The sequence below is a fragment of the Taudactylus pleione genome, unplaced genomic scaffold (genome assembly GCF_031769625.1).
Source record: "Taudactylus pleione unplaced genomic scaffold, aTauple2 ptg000041l, whole genome shotgun sequence".
Taxonomy (NCBI): domain Eukaryota; kingdom Metazoa; phylum Chordata; class Amphibia; order Anura; family Myobatrachidae; genus Taudactylus; species Taudactylus pleione.
The window spans coordinates 50,111,098-50,130,302 of NW_028284443.1; the positions used below are offsets into that span (position 1 = coordinate 50,111,098).

The 19,205-nt window shown below is 41.0% G+C and overlaps 1 protein-coding gene across 5 annotated transcripts in view; it reads right to left on the reverse strand.

Annotated features, from left to right (window-relative positions):
• Positions 1–2,008: 2,008 nt before the first annotated feature.
• GRTP1 (growth hormone regulated TBC protein 1) overlaps positions 2,009–19,205 on the reverse strand; it is a 40,692-nt gene continuing 23,495 nt past the window's right edge. For all 5 annotated transcript variants that reach the window (XM_088458637.1, XM_088458612.1, XM_088458629.1 and 2 more), the window contains exons 7-9: positions 9,181–9,353; positions 6,423–6,608; positions 2,009–2,426 (exon numbers count right to left, since the gene is read on the reverse strand). In XM_088458637.1, coding sequence (XP_088314763.1) covers positions 2,337–2,426; positions 6,423–6,608; positions 9,181–9,353 — 449 coding nt within the window. In that variant the 3' untranslated portion in view covers positions 2,009–2,336. The remainder of the gene's footprint in view (positions 2,427–6,422; positions 6,609–9,180; positions 9,354–19,205) is intronic.

The following is a 19,205-nucleotide window of genomic DNA, read 5'->3' on the forward strand; positions in this document are numbered from 1 at the left end:
GCAATGAAGAAAACTTCAGGGGCTCTTCTAAGCCCCCCTCTAGCCAGGTGCATCCGACTCCGGCCGGGCACCACACGAAACAGAGATGCCTTGGCTCGGGGTATAGGAGGGGGACCCTAGTGCATCCTGGGAGGCTGAAAACTTAACTCTATGGTGCCCGATCCCTGACGTCATCACCTATACCCCAAGGTATCCTGTGGATACCCTATGGACCTTGAAGTAGAAATCAAGTTTTTTGTTTTAATTACACTTAATTGCAGAGCAGTTGGACTACAGTACAATATAGTGCTCTGCAATATTAAAAAGTAGTGCAGAGCAAGTTGAAGTACTGTACAATATATGAGATTATGTAGATTGTAAAATCTGCCCATAAGAAGTGCTATTAGACAATGATGCATGGTCAGATAAGTCACTAACGGAAGTATGTTCAGTCCAATTCTATTGAGGTTTGTAAACGAAGCCATTAAAGCTGACCCTAATTACCTCTCCCCTGCATCACTATCTCCCCATCACCCTCTGCTTCTACAAGGCATCACCCTCTCCCCATTCCCGTCAAGCACTCCGTCACTTACTGCCTCTCCTTGTCACCCTCTGCCATCACCCGCTGCCTGTCACCTACTGCCTGTCCCATTTGTAGGAGGGTGCAAATTTGTAGTTTGCAGAGGGGCACCAAATACCCTAGCACCAGCTCTGCCCACCTCTCCTGGCGTTTGGCTCCGTTCCCTCTTCAAAGACCTGCTAATCGCGCTGGTACAACTTCTGCCTCTGAAACCAGTATGTGTGAGTGAGAGAGTGAGTGAATGAGAGAGTGAGTGAGAGAAAATGAAAATATATTTCAATTTTTATTGACGGGCCGCCACGTACCTTAACCTGACCCTGATCAAAATATGCTGATCGTGAGAACATAGGTCACATTTCATTTCTCTCTATATAAAGCATTGACTTTAATACTGCCATGACAAAGGGACTAACTACCCTGAAACTTCAGCATAAACCAGTCTAAATCAGTGCTGTCCAACTTAGATATGGAGGGACACATTGTCACTCATTGTGTATAAACAGGTGGATGTCAAAAAGTTGTGTGCATGGTGTATAATAGCAACTATATATTTACCTGGCTGTAGCATATAATTAAGATACCTTGTAACATTAGTGAAAAGGAATTTGTATGTGCAATGTGGAGAGTAAGCATATACACCTTGTGCTTTATGCATAGTGGGTGGTCTGTAAAGCAAATATTATGCATGAACGAAAAGCCAGTATACATCATCCCTGTGGTCACCATAATAGCCCTATGGCAATCACAGTCCTGTGTCCAGGATGCAATACCCTGTCTGCAAAAAATAAAGTTCTCCAATTACATTTCACCATACATATTTTGGTTTCCAACTGTATGCCCTCCAACAGTCTAATGCCTAGCACAATCATTCCAATACCACCATACATCACCTTGTGCACATCATTACGCCCACAGTGCTAAGTCTACAATGCACACTCCTTTGCCTCACATGCACTAGGTATGCAGAGGACAATGCAGCAATATCATGCACTCTCTCCTGTGTTTCTGTCCCCTTGTGGTAGTTGTCAGTCTTGTAAATAAGCTAGCAGGAAGGAGACTGCCGTGCTCGCTGGATTCAGCATGTGGAACCACGATTTTTAAATAAATCTACTTGAATATGTAGCTTCCTGTAATGCAGCTCCTGACCCCGCAGCTCGCCATTTTAAAACACAACGGAAGTGTGCAATGCCGTACCTGCAGAAATATTAATGGGCTGCCATTTGGAGGGGGCTGTGCAACAAAATAATTAAAAAAAAATCTGCATATGAACATGTTGGATAATTAGCTTTACTAATTATATACTCCAGTAACATAAGAACAAACTAATGCTATGCTACACACATCACATGCTTTAGGCAGGAGTCAAAGTTGTGCATTGAAAATTGATGGTTACATTTAGGGAACATTACCTTTAACGTAACGCAGAAAAAATATTGCAGTACAAAGTGCTAGTAATAAATATTTTAATACAATGACAGGCGTTTTACCTGGTAGCAGGGTATATATTTTATTGTTTCAAACAGAATTCGGTTTACCACAAGATCACAGAAAAGTAAATATATTAAGTCTACAAATTTCCAAGTACAGTAGTGTTTAAAGCCCTAAAAAAAGGAAGGTTCATAGCCTGTGTTAACAGTCAGCGTCATCTGCTAATGTCTTACAGCCATGACTGCAGCATATTGTATAACAACTTGTTGCACTCCACCAGGCAGCAAAGACTTATTCAGTGCAATTATTACATTGAAGGAATGTGTCAGGAGTAATGAAAGACTGACAATTATGACTGAGTCAGTAACTGTGAGCGGTGTTTCTCTCTTAATTTACTGATTGTGGTTCTTGATAAACTCCCTGGGTCAGTAAAGATTTTCTGCAACAGAAGAAATATAAAATAAATGAATGCAAATTTAATTTTATATGTATTTATTCTTTAAATTGCATTTTATTAATGGCAACCAGGGGTACCAAGTGAAACAATAGAAACCACTCCTGTGTCAAGTTGGCTTGTAGTAAATGTAGATTACATGATATAAATAGCTCAATAGCAGATAAGGTAATACAGCAGGTAGTGTACAAACTGTACAGAATAATACATGAAATACTGATTCCTAGGTTTTATTTTAAGATGTGGAAAGACAACAGGAAAACTTAAGTAAGGCATATGGGAGGGGAATATTCTAGTTCAATACGCATTTTAAGCATTGAGTTAGAATAGTTGAACAGGAGGCCTTAGTGTAGGACAGTGTTGGCTAACCTTGACACTCCAGCTGTTGTGGAACTATATATCCCAGCATGCCCTGCCACAGTTTTAGCATGCCCTAATAGCAAAACTGTAGCGGTGCATGCTGGGTTATGTAGTTCCATAACAGCTGGAGTGACAAGGTTAGCCAACACTGGTGTAGGATGTGAGTACCGTGATGTTGTGTCCACAGACACAAAGGACTAGAGAGTTTTAGGGACTCCATAGTTGGGAGCTTGAGGACCCAGCAAGCAGGCAGGTAGAAGCACTCAGAATAAGTTTATTAGATATGAGGCAGGGAAAGGGGCAGAAATATTTAAGATAATGTGGGATGTCAATGCTGGTTACTAACAGTAATGAGGGCTCTAAAGTCAGTCCAAAATTTCCCGCAGGGCTAGGCAATTTCACCAGATATGAATAAAGGTACTCGTCACCTCATCTTCTCCCACACAGGGGAGAAGAATTGGGCTACAGTTAATGTAGTCTGGCCGGAACAAGGTGCCATTGATGCAGTAGTGTGTCCTGCTCCTCACCCAACTTCATTTATACACAGATACGGTAGAGGTGACTCAGTACAGAGAGAGACCATTTGTATATTTTGTGTTTTAAAATTTGTAGTGCAGGTTAATAGCACACAGAACAATTTGACATTGAGTGTGTGTTGGAATATTTCCTGCAATTATATACAGAATTATCACTGGTGGTAAATTGCAGGAATATTGCTGTCAGTGGTTATTGATTTATCTTGGTTCAGATATTAATTTCAGAGGACTACCTTCTAAAAAAGTGCCAAATCCTGTACTGGATTGTAGATTAATTTCCAAGCTAGGAAACACTTTTCCTTAAAAACACTTGCTTTAAATGGCTCCAATCTACAGCAGGCTGTCACTCTCTAAATCTTGGGTTTGCAGTTTAGAAAATGTGAGTTTAGTAGTAACCTCTCACATTGGTCAAGTTTTAGCTTCAAAATGGGAAAACATCTGGAGTTTAAAACGTGAGGTTTTTTTTAAGTCTAAAAACATGCAAATTTACATGTTCTCGGACTCTATTACATTGGTAGAGTTTAAAAAGTGTTAGAGTTTACTCCTAAACTCTTACCCTATAACATTTGGCCCTATATCTGACCAGATTAAGTCTGGTCAAAGTGGAAGGAACCATGGATGGTCCACTGTTCTTTGCAGTGCTTGAGAGACCCATGCTGGCTGTGGCCAAATAGATTGGGTCATTATGAATTCAATTTAATTTAGGGCTGTGGTATTATGGGTATGATTCACAACACAGCTTGAATTACTACTTTATTGAGAAGGCACCCGCTATAGTATTTTCTGATGTTGTCTTGAGGTTTAATTACTTCACTTGTCTACAATTTTGAGAGACATTTGACTTTTCAGTACCTAATCTTCTAGGTGTAACATAACTGCAGGTTAGGAAATCTGGCCTGATGCGTCCTGTACCCCTGAAATATGAGCTGCTTATAAACCTAAAAAAACTGTTTTCATCTTCCTAATGTTTGAGAGCAAGCTTGCTATATCTTCTTTCCCCTGAACTTGTGCTATTAGATGTTCACAAGTGGCATCCCATCCTTGCCTGCTGGCATCTGTTGTCATAACAATCTGCCTTTTCAGATTTTCGTTTGTAGATCATCACTGTAGGTCTTTCCTTTCTTAACTTTTGTTTTAGGAATCTGTTAAACTTTTATTGTTTGTATTGTTGCTCCAGCTTGCTAAAAAGCAAAATCTCAGACTTCTCGTATGCAGCCTGCCCCAAGGAATGGCCTCTATCGCAGTCACATCTGTGCTGTTGCCCAATACTTCATACTACAGAAAGCACTTCCTGTTTCGGGGTAAGTTCTTTTCCTTGTACTGTGTCCGAAACACATCCCTAGGAAAGTTTCAACTTTAAAGATGGACAGAGATGGCTTTATATAACTTATTATCCAACCGAGTGATCTTAAGGTGCGTACACAATTGGCGATTTATTACACGATCTGGCAGATTCCAACGCATTGGAACGACAGATCATGTAAAAAATGCCCAAATCATAAGTCCCCACTCACAATGTGATGCACGTCCCCACTGGTCGCACATCGCATCTTCAGCTCTACCGTGCTGTAGGGCAGATTTGCCAATCTGGGACACAATGCACTGGATGCACGATAGATCTCAAGTCAGACTGGACATTTTTGACTCCAAATCGTGTGTAGGACTGCCGGGGAGCTGCCGGGGGAGAGTTCAAGGGAAATTCTACATCGTGAGCACATCGCCAAGTGTGTAGGCATCTTTAGAACTTGCAGGGTACAGGCTTTGACCTGAGCTGAAGTTAACTGTGACATTGCAACTATCAAAATATCATCCAAATAAGGCCAAAGGGATATTGCTCTCTTTTCTCAACATTGCCATGACCAGAACCAGAATCCTTGTGAAAGTACTTGGTGAGATTGACAGTCCAAAAAGGGGGACATTAGTATTGAAATGGTCTATAGAATATCTGAAATCTTCAGAATTTTTTTGACGTGCTTAGTTAATTAGTATAAAGAAGTAGGCATCTTTAAGATACACTGGTGTTAGAAAAGGTAATTTTTTTTTTTTTTTTTTTAAATCTAATCTTCCTCTTCCTCATTTTTAAGTTTTCTTTCATGTCTGGTCCTTCTCAGGATCCTGGGATTGGCGATCTTTGAAAACTCTTCCCTGTGGGCAGATCCAGGTGCTTTAACATAGATCAGTTTGTTACTACTAAAATAAATTAATTCAAATAGTAGATGAAGTCCATACTTCTAGGCATTTTAAAATCTGGTTTCCAATTTGAAGTCCTCTGTAGAGCTGACCATCTTGGCATCATCAGTGGTGCAATCAGGGAAAAGGGGGGTTGCAAATACCCAGAAACCTACCCTGCCCACCGATCCATTGCTGATTTGGTCAGTCAGTGATGGGGGCTGCTGAACAGACAGTGAGATGGTGGAGTCCAGGTGAGCTGCTATGATGTGCAGCTCCTCCCATGCAGTTTTCACGGGCCTTTGAGTGCTCAGTAACTCATCACTGCACTCCTCTTCTCAGATCCGGACATCTGTTGGTAAGGGGAGTCATCTGCTGCATCATATTAGCAATAAATAAAAATAAATGATGGAGCTGCGCTCAGCACATGTTGTATAGAGGGGTTTGGGAGTATGTTGCTGCATCATACATTTGATACAGAAAGTTAGGTGTTTTTTTTGTTTTTAGACTCTCTCCCCAAAAATCTGTATTATAGACTATCTATAGTGTTAGTTATTAATGCTGTATACACTATCCAGTGTATAAGAAGTACATTTCTGTTCAGAACTGGTGCTCGGTTTTTCTACCACTCTTAGACTTGCTCCAATGCTCCGCAAAGTAGGGGACTGGGATTGTCGACTGGTGCCCACATCTGGAAAAATAAACACTCAGCTCAGACGGGCTGGCCCTAGTGCTACACCTACCGGCTTACTGTAATCGATGGCCCCATATATGTCTGATGTACATAAACTGTGGTCTGTATGAGGCAGCTGATAGGCCAATAATTAGCACTTAAGAACCTGATTCAGAGATGTACACCAATACCACCGCACTGCTAAATTTAAGTTTTAAATCATTTACATACTGTATACGATACCTGCATGAAGAGGTGACATTCTGTAACAAGCTGTCCTTTTGTTATGGCCTTGAATTTATCACACACATCAGGGAAATTTTTGGCTTCCAATATGAAAGCTTGGTATTGCTTTATTAGTGTTAAGGCCACACGAAAAATAACTTTTGATCCCTCATAGAACAGGCAGTCCCATATTCGCAGTACAGTCTGTGAAAAGTGAGAACAATGCCAATGCATAATTGGGACAGAATATAGAATTTACAGCTTTTAATAGATAAAAACACTGTTTATAAAAATTGACAAAATGATTACATTCTGTAAACGTCAGAAATACTCATCATACAGCTGGCAGTTTTCTGGAAATCTATTTAATATGTTCTTTCATGTCCTGTCTAAAGCACAGGTGAGATTAATTGCAGATTTATGAACTAAAAGGAGAACCACTAAAAAACCAAAACTCACTTACCTGGGGATTCGGGATTCAGAGATGAGCTCGACCTAAAAAGATCCCCCTAGAGGTGCTCTCTATACCCCTATCTCTAGCATAGTTTAGATTGGAAGAATTTCTACCTTGGCGTGGTCTAGTAAAGCATCAAAAGACCTGCTAAATTAGGTGAAACACACCACCACAGATAATTAATATTGCGAGGGGTTTCATTTTTGGAATTGGCCTTTTAAGTGTAACAGTTATCTTCACACACAATGAAGGTAATCATTCAGGGATCTATTTACTAAGCCATGGATGGCGATAAAGTGAACGGAGATAAGGTACCAGCCAATCAGCTCCTAATTGCCATGTCACAGGCTGGGTTTGAAAAAAATGACTGTTAGGAGCTGATTGGTTGGTACTTTATCTCCATCCAATGCTTAGTAAATAGACCCCTCAGTCAGTAACCAATACTTTGCCTCTTCTCTGACCAGGAATTAGAGCCATTATGGGCGCAATTCAATTGTTTTCTTGTACCCAATCTCCTGTCTAAAGTAACAGATCGCAGGGAGAGATTCAATTGATTAGAATATTGCACCGATCGCGCACGATGAGGTCGGATTTAGCCGCATAAAATGGCTGCACCTGACCAAAATGCTGGGTGCGATCACGAAAAGCGCCGTTTGGGCCTCAAAACGTGTAATTTTTTGAGCATTTCAGCTCTCACCCCTCGTGGGATGTGAGCTGGAATGGCGACACCGGCAGCTGAACGCGCCCGACAGGAGCAACAATTAAATAGCTCCATCGGGTGCGTAGGTGGCTACAAACAACTGAATTGCCCCCTAAGGATACATAGGGTACTTGTTGGCTTGTGCCCTTATGGTGTTGTCACTACCATTCACAGGCTCCATTTTTATAAGTCGTTAGCCAAGTAGGCCGACTCTACTGTAAGTTGGAGACGAGTACACTTTAAAAATGAAATGCATGTCTGAACAACACAGGATTTATTGTAATGCATTACAAGAAGAAGAAAAAAGTAAAAAAATTGGGCAGTAATTAAACTGGAAATTACAAATCTGACTGTACTTGTTGGTGATTGGAAAACAGATTAATTAGAACCTTCAAAAAACAAAATATCGCTTGTTCCTACTTAAAAACGATATATGATAACATTTACAGAGTTGGGTACAGGATGCCGGCGATCAGAATTCCGACGCCGCCATCCCGACAGTGTTAGGATACCGACACCTGCAGGTAAGTATCCTAACCCTAATCCTTACCCCTAAACCTAACCCTACCTCCCAAAGATTAAACTTAACCTTCCAGTGCCTAAGCCTTAGCCCCCCCACCCCAAGACTTACTGCCGGAATACCGGCGCCGGGATTCTGACTGGTCCTGGGATTACGGTGCTGGCATCCCGGCAGCCTGGTTATGAACTACATCCCTATTTACATATAGCATGCAATGATAAGGCTTCTGCTACATCTCCCTGTTCCTATACCACACAGCCTCAGCTTAAGTTTATTAGACATTTAGGGCTTGATTCTGAGTTGGGAGTTAAGCAAGATAGAGCAAGTAACTGTGCACAGAGACAAACCATGCTGCACTGCAAGTGAGGCAGATATAAAATGTGCAGGGAGATTTAGATTTGGGAGGGGGGTGTCCAAACTGACATCTAAAAGTGCAGTGTTATAATAAAGCTGTCCAGCATTTGTGGTCTACATGCAACAGCCGCCAGTATATAGCCCACATGCAAAAACAATTTATTTGCACCCTCTGCATTGCTACATGGTTTGTCCAGGTGTACAGCTACTTACTCTTTTTTGCTTTACTCCCAACTCAGAATCAGGCCTTATAGCGACAGGCACTTGTCAGCTGGCTGCGGAATGGAAAGCTTCCTCCCTCTTATACAAGCAGTCTTACATAGAATATGGCATGTTTATGGATTGCGTATACAGTCTTGTTTTATGCAGTACTCCTTGCTATCGTTTACAATGTATGGAAATCTTGGGTTTCTCACTTGCTTTTACTCTTCCAAAAAAGTTCGGTTTTGTGTCTAGATTCTATAATTAGCTCATTCTGCCTAATTCAGCCACTAATCCCCCCAAAGACTTATCTTTTCCCCTTCCTTTCATCTTTCTTAATTTTTAGTAAAATAGATCAGTTTAATATATGCTAGACTCCTTAAGGTATAATGGCTGCTTCATTATTCTTGCAATTTGAAAAAGTAAATTAGGTAGATGGGTTGTGGTTGTTGGTATAGCAAATTATAATCTATCCTTTTGTGCCTATACTAGATTGTGATTGAATTAGACTACAGAGTTCTAAGAGTTGCAAAACATGTATACTCACCTCTACTGGAAGGATATCAATGAACAAACATATAAACCATCGGGAAACCACGAGCGTCCACATCACCCCATGCCTTTCCATTAAGCCTGCCACGTCTGGGATCTTCATTTTTACCAGATCCCCCAGTACCTCTTGGTCTGTTTTAAGACCAATCATTGCAGGGCTATAGTAGTCTAGGGAGACAAAACAAAAATTAGTATTTAAAATGTTTAAATCCGTGTTTATCTGAATATTTTCATCTGAATTGCGGCATGACATGGTGTCCAGAATTTCTACAGTGCCCTCCATGTACCGCATGCAATTTATTTGGATTACTGGTAAACTAGATCAGATTGCAGAGTGTTCATTATCCTGTCACCATTGTAGAAGTACATATAGAGTAGATAAAAAAATAATGTAGCCAACAAAGATTTTCCTTTAACCTCCAGATAACCATCAACCTTTTCTAGTCTGAAAACAGATTGGTAATTATTTATGGACATGCAACATACACATTATGTAAAAAGTGCAGTGCTGGCAGAACAGTTACAGTACATAACCAAATTAATTATAGGCATGCACTGCATCTCCTATGCACGTTTACCCTTGGTCCTAGGACCTAAAGACTAAAAGCACCACTGCCCACACACAATTCATGTGGTTACTCTGGGACTTGTTGATAAATGAGGCCCCATAGAGAACAAGTTTTATCACTCACAACAAGTGATAAATCTCGCTGCATATGATAAAGGGTGCTCCAGCCAATCACCTCCCAACTGTCATTTTTCAGACAGATGACAGTTGGGAGCTGATTGGCTGTAGCACCATTTATCATACAAAACGAGTTTTATCACTCTCTGTGAATAATAGAACTTGTTGATAAACGAGGCCCTATATGAGCAAAGATAAACCAGTTCTCAAGCAGTTCTGGGAAAATCTAAAGCCTACAGTGAGTGCATAAGGGTTACTGGGAAGGATAGCTATAGTAAATACCTTATTAAAAATGAATATATTTATGAGGTCATTGGTTTTCCTATGTAGTTCTCTTAGTGTTCACTCTAGGAATTTTTTTTAGGGCAGGTGCTGATCACCTAGGAGGGCACATCTGCGCATATCACAGGCGCCTGTGCACTGGAAAATGGGTGTGACCTCTCCGGGAGGGGTGTGGTCTTATGGCAGGCCCACTTCTCATCAATCTGGGGGTGTGTCTAACCTATTTCATACAAAGAAGACACTCATGATTAATTTGGGGAATGGGCATCTACTGCAGTGAGCAGGGACATTGTGTGGGTGTACAGACAATTGCTGCGCTGGTACATAGCAGGGATACCCACCTATTAGCCTGCAGCAGCAGCAGCTCCCATGCCCGGTGTTCACATCCCTCCAGTAGCTCATGTTTTCAGGATTTCTCTGCAGGGTAAGTCACCTGCCCATGATTGAATGCGGAAGAAAATGGGTGCTGCATACACAGTCACCTGGAGCGGATTGCATTAATGTGGGGATGCAGGGAGAGGTGCACCAGTGCATAAAGCAGCAGCACAGCTGAAACGCCAGTACTGAACACTAAGCTGCAGTGTTACAGTCACTGTCTGCCACCTCTCTCCTCCCGCCGCCCCCCGCCATGGTCAATCCAGAACCAACTGCACTGTGATTGGACTGCTTACCCTGCACTTGTAGTTGCAGAGCGGCCGCGTCGCTCCAGCCTGACACCCTAACCCCATCCCTGGCTGTCATAGCAACCTGCCAGCTAATCAGTTTGCACGCTGTCACAAGTCTGTTCAATCAATGCGCGGCAGCATGAAGTTGGTGGGAGCAAGTTGATTGGGAGGCGGGGTTCCGTGGGTCCGCCGAGGTCAGCAAAGAATGAGATGAACGGGGCGCCAGGGTGCCCTCCATAAGGGCAGGGCGCATTTTAGTTATTTAAATTTGGGCAGGGCACGGTGCCCCTCAAACGACCTAACTGGAACTGTACTGCAAGGCAGAGTGTACATTGTATGGTACCATATAAAGCATAAATATAAATAACATACGGATAGGGGCAAAATAAGGTTACCAACATGAGCCTATTGCAGCCTTCATTTAATAGAGGGTTAGATGAAGAGCAGCACAATACCTGTGATACACTTGTTAAATACTGAATAGAACCATACTTGTCTGGGATTTGTTGGAGTTGGAACCGTAGTCAGTTATGCTCTGTGGCTCACCAGCTACAGTTCGGATGACACAAGCCATACACAGTGTGGCCCCATTAAACATAATTTCATATAACAGGAGAACATGCCCAGCATAGTGCAGACAACTTATTTTATTGCAGCCAAGTACATGATCATTTAGAAACAAAAGAGACACATTACGGTTGTGTTTACAGCCACATTTGCTGAATATTATTCTAAGCACATCCATTTAAATACAGAGAACAGAGTTTTGAATAAAGCTTTTTGGCTTTCATTTACATAGGTCCTGCAGATTTCCTTTTTTAGGAGTAAAGAACATAATCTCCATAAAAATAGAAGGAAATTGGCTTTTATGGCTATGCACTTATCACTACGATCAGCTTGCGACCTTGTTCTCAGTTACTAGTAGCTTAAGAACACACTGCCAAAAATAAGACCTTCACTCCCTATACTAATACTTTTAATCTACTTATTACAATCTCCAGATCAGTAGTATCCAGAAATAGTGGTAATCTTTAAATTCCTAATTTCCTGGTGCTTATTTCTGTCTTGTTAACAACATGCACATAGGGGTCAAGAGTAAAACATTTACAGCACATTGTGCCACACAGTAGTGCCCCTTCTACACATTATGCTACATAGTAATGTCTCATACACATTATGCAACACAGTAATGCCCCTTATACATCATGCCACACAGCAGGAGGAGCCGGGAGTACTGCTAAGAAAAATATTGCAGCGGGCGCCCGGCAAATGGACATTGTGATGACGGACGATTCAGCCCCAAGGAAAAAAACAACTGAGCTTTGAGCCGCGGCCCTAGTTATGTCCTTACTCTCTGTATCCCATCAAATTTGCATTGCACTTCCAATGCTTCTTGCATAGGTGAGAGAACCATGGAAAGGTGTACAACCTGGTCACACTGTTGTACCTGCTAGTTGTCATTCACAATCACAAATGTAATCCAGAAATCAAGGGAGAGGAGAGGGATGTGATCCTCCCATCTTCATTATCAGTTTTATAAATGGCAATGTACACTGTGCCAACATCAGATATGATCTTTACAAATATCAAAGAATTAAATAACTCCAGAAGCATGTGGGGAAACACTATATCCTTTATCAAACTAAAAAAAACACTTTATCAATAATGCATGTAATTATTCACTTAACACTTCAGCAACTTCTCATTTCATATATTTTAAAAGCACCAGTGCCACTACTGTAGAGGTCACAATAACTATCCCAGACTTAGCTGACTGACATTTTATATCCTATGATAGCTGCCACCTGTGTTACCAATATTCTTGGGAATAGACAATTTTCTGAAATATTAAGCATTTCAGAATAAATGTCTAAGCAGCCATACAAAACGCAATTATCCCATTAATTATCGCTATGTCAGGCATGAGAAACCTTCCAGCATGCCTGGCAGATGCAATAATTTGTGTATTGCAATGTCAGATAATTGGTCTGCCTGTCTGATGGGGAGTCTGATCTCACAATGTAGGTCCAGCATTAGGGTATATTTGGAGAAAGCAGTTGTTTTTGAAAAATAATTAAAACCCCAAATTACAATTTTCTGAGAAATCATGCTATTTTTCCGTGTATCCCCAATGTGAATAACCACTGCATAGGCTTCTCCAATCTCCTATGGAACCCCCAAAATTAAAGACCATGGCAGACATATTCAGTGAAGTACAAGTCTTCCATTATATTAAGGGCTGTAATACACATAGAAAATATGCTGAAATTCTTTCGCAGGTCACTGCAAATAGAATCTCAATGCATACAAATATATTTATTTAGAAGTGTCTCCACAATCTTTTTCAGATAAAATGGGAGAATGATGTACTATACTATATATTGTTAAAAAACAAACCTTGAGTGAGAACATGACACGATAAGCAAACTATTTCCGCACACAGATAACATGGAGATGCTGACATTTACAAACTTTGCTGGGAAATACACATTTTAGACTAGAATAATATTTCCTATACAGTGACCTGATCTGTGATTGGTTGATCTAGTGTAACCGAATTCTTGTCAAGCTGTTATAGAACTTTGTCATTTTAACTTTATTATTCATCGTTAGATAGAAAAATCACTATTGCATATAAGAAAATACCCAAGTGACATGATACATACTGCTAACCTTTTATATATATTGTTTAATACTGTATTTTCTGGCAACCAGCGTATTGCTGGGTGATAACATGGTCTAGCACCAGCATTACGGTTTTTATCAGATACTTGAATCACACATTGGAAAATAAAAAAAATAAAAAATCATATATTGAACTGTATCCAGAATCTAATATATAGATAACTAATATATGTGGTAGTCTATTAAAGAAAACAAATGTCATATTTGTTTCAATTCTTTCCTGCACACCAAGTTTTATAAATGAGGACTTAGGGGTATGCAATGCGCTGAGATTATAGTATAACAGACCTAAGGTAGGAAGCTCAGTACACCTTGCTGCACAGCACTCCTTTTTCTACTTCAGTCACACAGTACTACTCTCTCTTGCTAATTCCCCTTTACTTTCTGACTTCTTTGCCCTGTATATCCTGCCCACCCCCATGCACCCACCTGATATTTACTCTTCCTGAGAGATTGACCATACTACTGTGCAAGTTGTAGGGCTGGAGCCATGAGTTTTGTTGCAGTGGTCTGGAATTTAAGGTTTTAATACATATATGTAGTACCACAATTCCATGTTTAAGGAGGCTGTGGCTAACTACCCATTCATTAGCCACAACCAAGATGGCCGTCTAACCCCTAACATGCCAAACTGGAACAGTAATACCCACGTTGTAACAGCACACACTGAGTGACAGCCCTATGCACCAAGCAACGCAGCTCTTTTACTGCCCAATTGGATAACATGTAACATCTAGCAGGACTAATAAAAGAGCCACAGAGACAGAGTTCTCCTTCCACACATCCCCAGAGGAAGACCCAAGGGCCAAAACATGTTGGGACATTGATACTTACCCACCAGAGCAATGCTATCTCATATTTATTGAGAACTGTCCAGCTACGGGCAGCTCAGCATCAAGGAAGCTAGGACTCGCGGTCACGTGACCGGGACCCGGAAGCGATCAGGAACAGACAGCGGGCGCACTGCTCGGGCCGGAGGGAGAGACCAACCACGGACCCCCATTAGGGACCAGAAGGAGGTCACAACATCCAGAGCCAGGCACCTCCACAGCTAGATGCCCCAAGGTGAACCTTAACAAGGTGATCCGTAGGGAGCACGACAGTGGTAGAGGTAGCCACACGAGTTAGGTGTACCATAAGACCGGGCTGAAACCACCGGGCCTCCACCGCCCCAGAACCAACATCAAAGAGAGAAGAGGTGCACCACAACGCGAAGGAAAGCGGGACGCCGCTCAACTAAGGCAGTGAAGGTACTTCACACGGACAGACTTGAACACGCAGGTGTTAGAGAGACTTTTATTAAGGAGAATTTTACCTACCACCCACCAATGTTATCTCATATTGCATTGGGTAGTAGTGTACTCTTAGACTTTTTTATAGGATTACCATCACAACTAACTGTATAGACATGTTTATATGAGAACACAAGTTTGCTGTTAATGTGTATACCCTGATTCATTATACTCACTTCACCAACTATTTTGGAATTAAAAGTGTATATCATTTCACATCCTGCATTCATTTATTATTTAGTCATCACACAGAAGGGGTAGAGCGCAGTGTTACCCTTCTATTTCATATACTTAAGGTCACGGCGACCTATTATCTGCAGCACACCCCGAACACTTTAGTCCGTTCCAGTGCGCAGGGCCCCCCACCATTAACATACCTGATAAACCTGTTCCAGGGATCAGAGTCTCCTTGCCTCCAGTACTGCCCCAGCTGCTAACTAACTTTGCCCACTCCATACCCCAAGTACAGCATGCCTCTAGCCCCCTCCTTGTTCCCCAGTACTGCGCCAGCTGCTTTCTACCATTGCTACCTCCCTAACCCCAGCACTGCCTGCCACTAGCCCCCTCCTTGCCCCCTGGCAGGGTCACAACTGCTGTCTACAACTACGCCTCCCTACACGTGGCACTGCCTGCCCTTACTCCCAGCTCTACCCCCAACTTCTCCCTACCTATATCTCCAGCACGGTCCCAACTGCTGCCTGCCTTCACCCCCCATAATATATGATGGAACTTTCAAAAATTGGGCCCCTACTCCACAGTCCCTGGGACCCACAATTGTTTTCACTCAGTGCGATCAGAGTATCATACTGCTGACCTTCGATCCCCGACTGCCAAAATATCAAAAGAAAATTATTGTACCACCGACAGGAGGTGGCACTGCTGCTGGTGTAGAATTGCAACAACAGTGGAAGGTTCATACACTGCACTTTTGGTCTGATCTCGCCCGAAGGAATCGGATGAATATTAAACTGCACATTACATGCAATCCTTCGATTCGACCAGTTTTCTTCCGACAAAACATGCTGGAAGGTGCGTACACACTCCTTCGATAACAACAGAAGGGGTCAAAATCGAAAGAACGGCTTGACGATTGTATACGAGTGTAATATAGCTTTAGGCAGGTCAGCCAGGGTGTGGCCAGATTAGAAAATATTTCATATTTTTGATTATCTTAACATATGTAAAGTTAAATGCCCAAAATAAAGAGGATGAATATGCACTTCAATACAAAAAGCTTTTCACGCTTACATTTACAAACAGGAAAATAATCTACTGGAAATGAAGCAAGAATTACCAAATGCTTTCGATCCAATACCAACATGCATGGGGTTGTAGGTATACCCATCTGGACATGATAAAGATAATTCAAATATTAAAAGACACTGAATAATTTCCATTTCATTATGTGTGACCAAGCACCTAAAAATAAAAAGGGACAAGACTGGTCATGGGGCGCATATTGTAGTGCTCGCAGAAAGGAAAAGTAAACGCCTGTACCTTACAGTTCAGTCCATTAACAGAATAAAACCATATATTGGTCAATCATATAAAAATATGGGTAAAAGAGAAACTGCGACAAGAGTTGGAATCATTTAAAATAATGATTGGATAAATATTTGTCATGTGAAGAATTTAAATGTTTTATATTTAGATTTATCTGATGTTCTGCAACTGCATGCTGACGTGATTTGTGTGTATACAATTATATTCATTTAGTATTGGGATAGGGCAAACTGCCTGGGGTAATCCTATGAATGCTCCGTCGTTTCTGTTACCCCATGCTTTATATCCCCCTTTAATAACTTTTGACAACTTGTCTTAAGAAAGCATTTTATTAAATCACTACTATATGAAAAGACCAACCTGTGCCTCATTAACTGTTGAAATATATACACATAATATATAGGGACAAATGTAATAGGGTCAGAGTTTAGAAAATGTGAGTTTAGCAGTAAACAACGCTCACACTATTACATTGGTCGAGTTGTATCTTCAAAATGGGAAAACATCTGGATGAGAGTTTAAATCGTGAGAGTTTTTTTTTAGTCTAAAAACATGTAAGTTTGCATATTCTCAGACTATTACATTAGCCGAGTTTTCGCTCACATTTTCTAAACTCTCACCCTATTATATTTGATCCGTAGTGTTTATTCTAGCGCCTAATCAGTGAGGAGGGCATATTTTCATTTTGAAGGGCAAAATTTTATATGTGATGTATCACTACAAATCATTATGGAAGCCCCCAGCCACAGTAACAAATGTCTCTGCTCCAATAAGCAGACAATAGAGGTCCCCAATAAACATAGAAGTAAATTAAATCAAAAAAAAGCAACTTTCAACTAAGATTATGACATACTTGCCATCTTCAAAGTCTTTCCAAAGAAGCATAAATGTGTCTATAAACACATGAAATAATCAGATTTACAGTCAATTCCTTCACTGCAACCTCATTAAATTTGTGGGAGGTATAAAGAATTTATACTGGTGTAACAAATGGCAAAAAATAAATAAATATACACCGTTTTCTGAGTCTCATTTGAACGCTTTATTTTAAACTTTTTATAAAAGTTCTGCAACTTGTTCTGCCAGAAAAGTAGAAAAACAGGAAACAATTGGAGAATTGGGACTACAGTAGGCCCGATTTCAGGACGCGCACAACTGTAAGTCAATGTAGTTTACAAATGTTTCATACTTAGCTGCTTCTCCAGTACCTTGTTAATCTGAGGTGCATATTAATATTGGCTCTGCATTGTGACCACTAGCATAGATTTCACACCAGAATAGACACTAGCAAATTTTAAACCAATTTTGAGGAATACAGATTGCAGTTTGCCTTTACTGCCACAGCCCTGGGCAATCCCTAATAAAATAAATATCAGAGCAAAATTAATCACTTACTGAAGCATCTCTGCATAGATAATAGGTAGCAAAACTATACCATCTCCTAGTGAAAAGGAGAAAAATAAATGGAAAACAAAATACTTTGTTACACTCAGAAAATACTGGACAATTTTCAGCAAAGCCCGATGCTAATTGTACATGTTACTTACAATTAGGGATGTGCAGGCTCGGTTCTACTCGGTTCCCTACTTACAATTAATGCATTTTAAATAATTGTATACAGCATGTGCCAAGGTTTAGAAGAAACAGGTCAGCTTTAATAGGATAGGAATATTTGTGGAGCAGGAAGATATTTGAGGAATGATGTTATAAATGATTGCGCATTCAGAAGATCCTATGCAATGTATTTATGCATTTCTAATAGGAAGTTAATGCATAGTTGTCAATATGATGACGATCTTTTATTTATATGGTGCCACACAGGCTCCAAAGCACCATACACAGAGGCAAAACATACAACAAGATGCATAAGTACAAAACAGTACAGACAATAACCTCACATAATTGCAGTGCTCAGTACACAACAGTGTGACTTAGCTTGCACCCAGCATCTCTTACAAGTCTTTCACCTCAACATGCATCTTTGTCGCAATCGGAAGTCTCAAACCCCTTCACAACGCTGCACTGCTTGATGTGCCACTGAAGCTGTTTACTAAGCACGAGGGAACTTGGTGTAGAAAAAAGCCACGGCTGCTGCATTACAGCACTTCTTATACAGATGCAGACACATTTCAAATGAATCGGTGCAGTCTTGTGAGTCGGTCTGTCACTTCTGATTGCGACTAAGACACATTTTTGGGTGAAAAAGACACTTGGCACTAGCAGAGCAGCACAGGACTTGGTGCACCAAGGAGGTCTGTTTGGCACAACTGCAGCAATAGTATATGAGGACACATCTGTAACTTGCAATTCGCTGGCACAACTCACTGAACAGCCTATGGGAGGACACCTAGTTACAGCCCACTTAAGCCTATTCAGCCTGCAGTAGAGATGTGACTGAAATACATACTGTATACCATGTACTAGGCTGCATTGACCAGAATTGCATACACTTGGATGAGATGCATGCACAGTGAGAAAAAAACGGAATATATTCTTTGCAAATGGACTAGCGTTCAACTCTGCACCAAGCTACCGATCAAATAAAAAGTTCTCAAAATCCTAAATTACATAAATCAACCAAATGCTTGCTGTGAGCCCCTCTACACAGCATAGAGGTGAACAGTGAATAGAAGGCACATTCCTGCACAACCCAACACTCACACTAATGCCAGTATAATATTGCACTGCTCCTTTCAAGTTGGCACATTCCCAAATGAACAGTGAAAAGGAACAAAGGCAACAAAATGGGTAAGGAAAGAATGATGGAATCTGTTAGAGAAACATTTGTAAGCCTAGGGCATGTCAAAGCTGCCACTGTATTGAAATACTGCACATGTTGTAGTGTAGCAAGGGAGAGGTACAGTTGCTATAAAAGGTGTTGACGTCTTTGGGTTTTCACATTTTATTT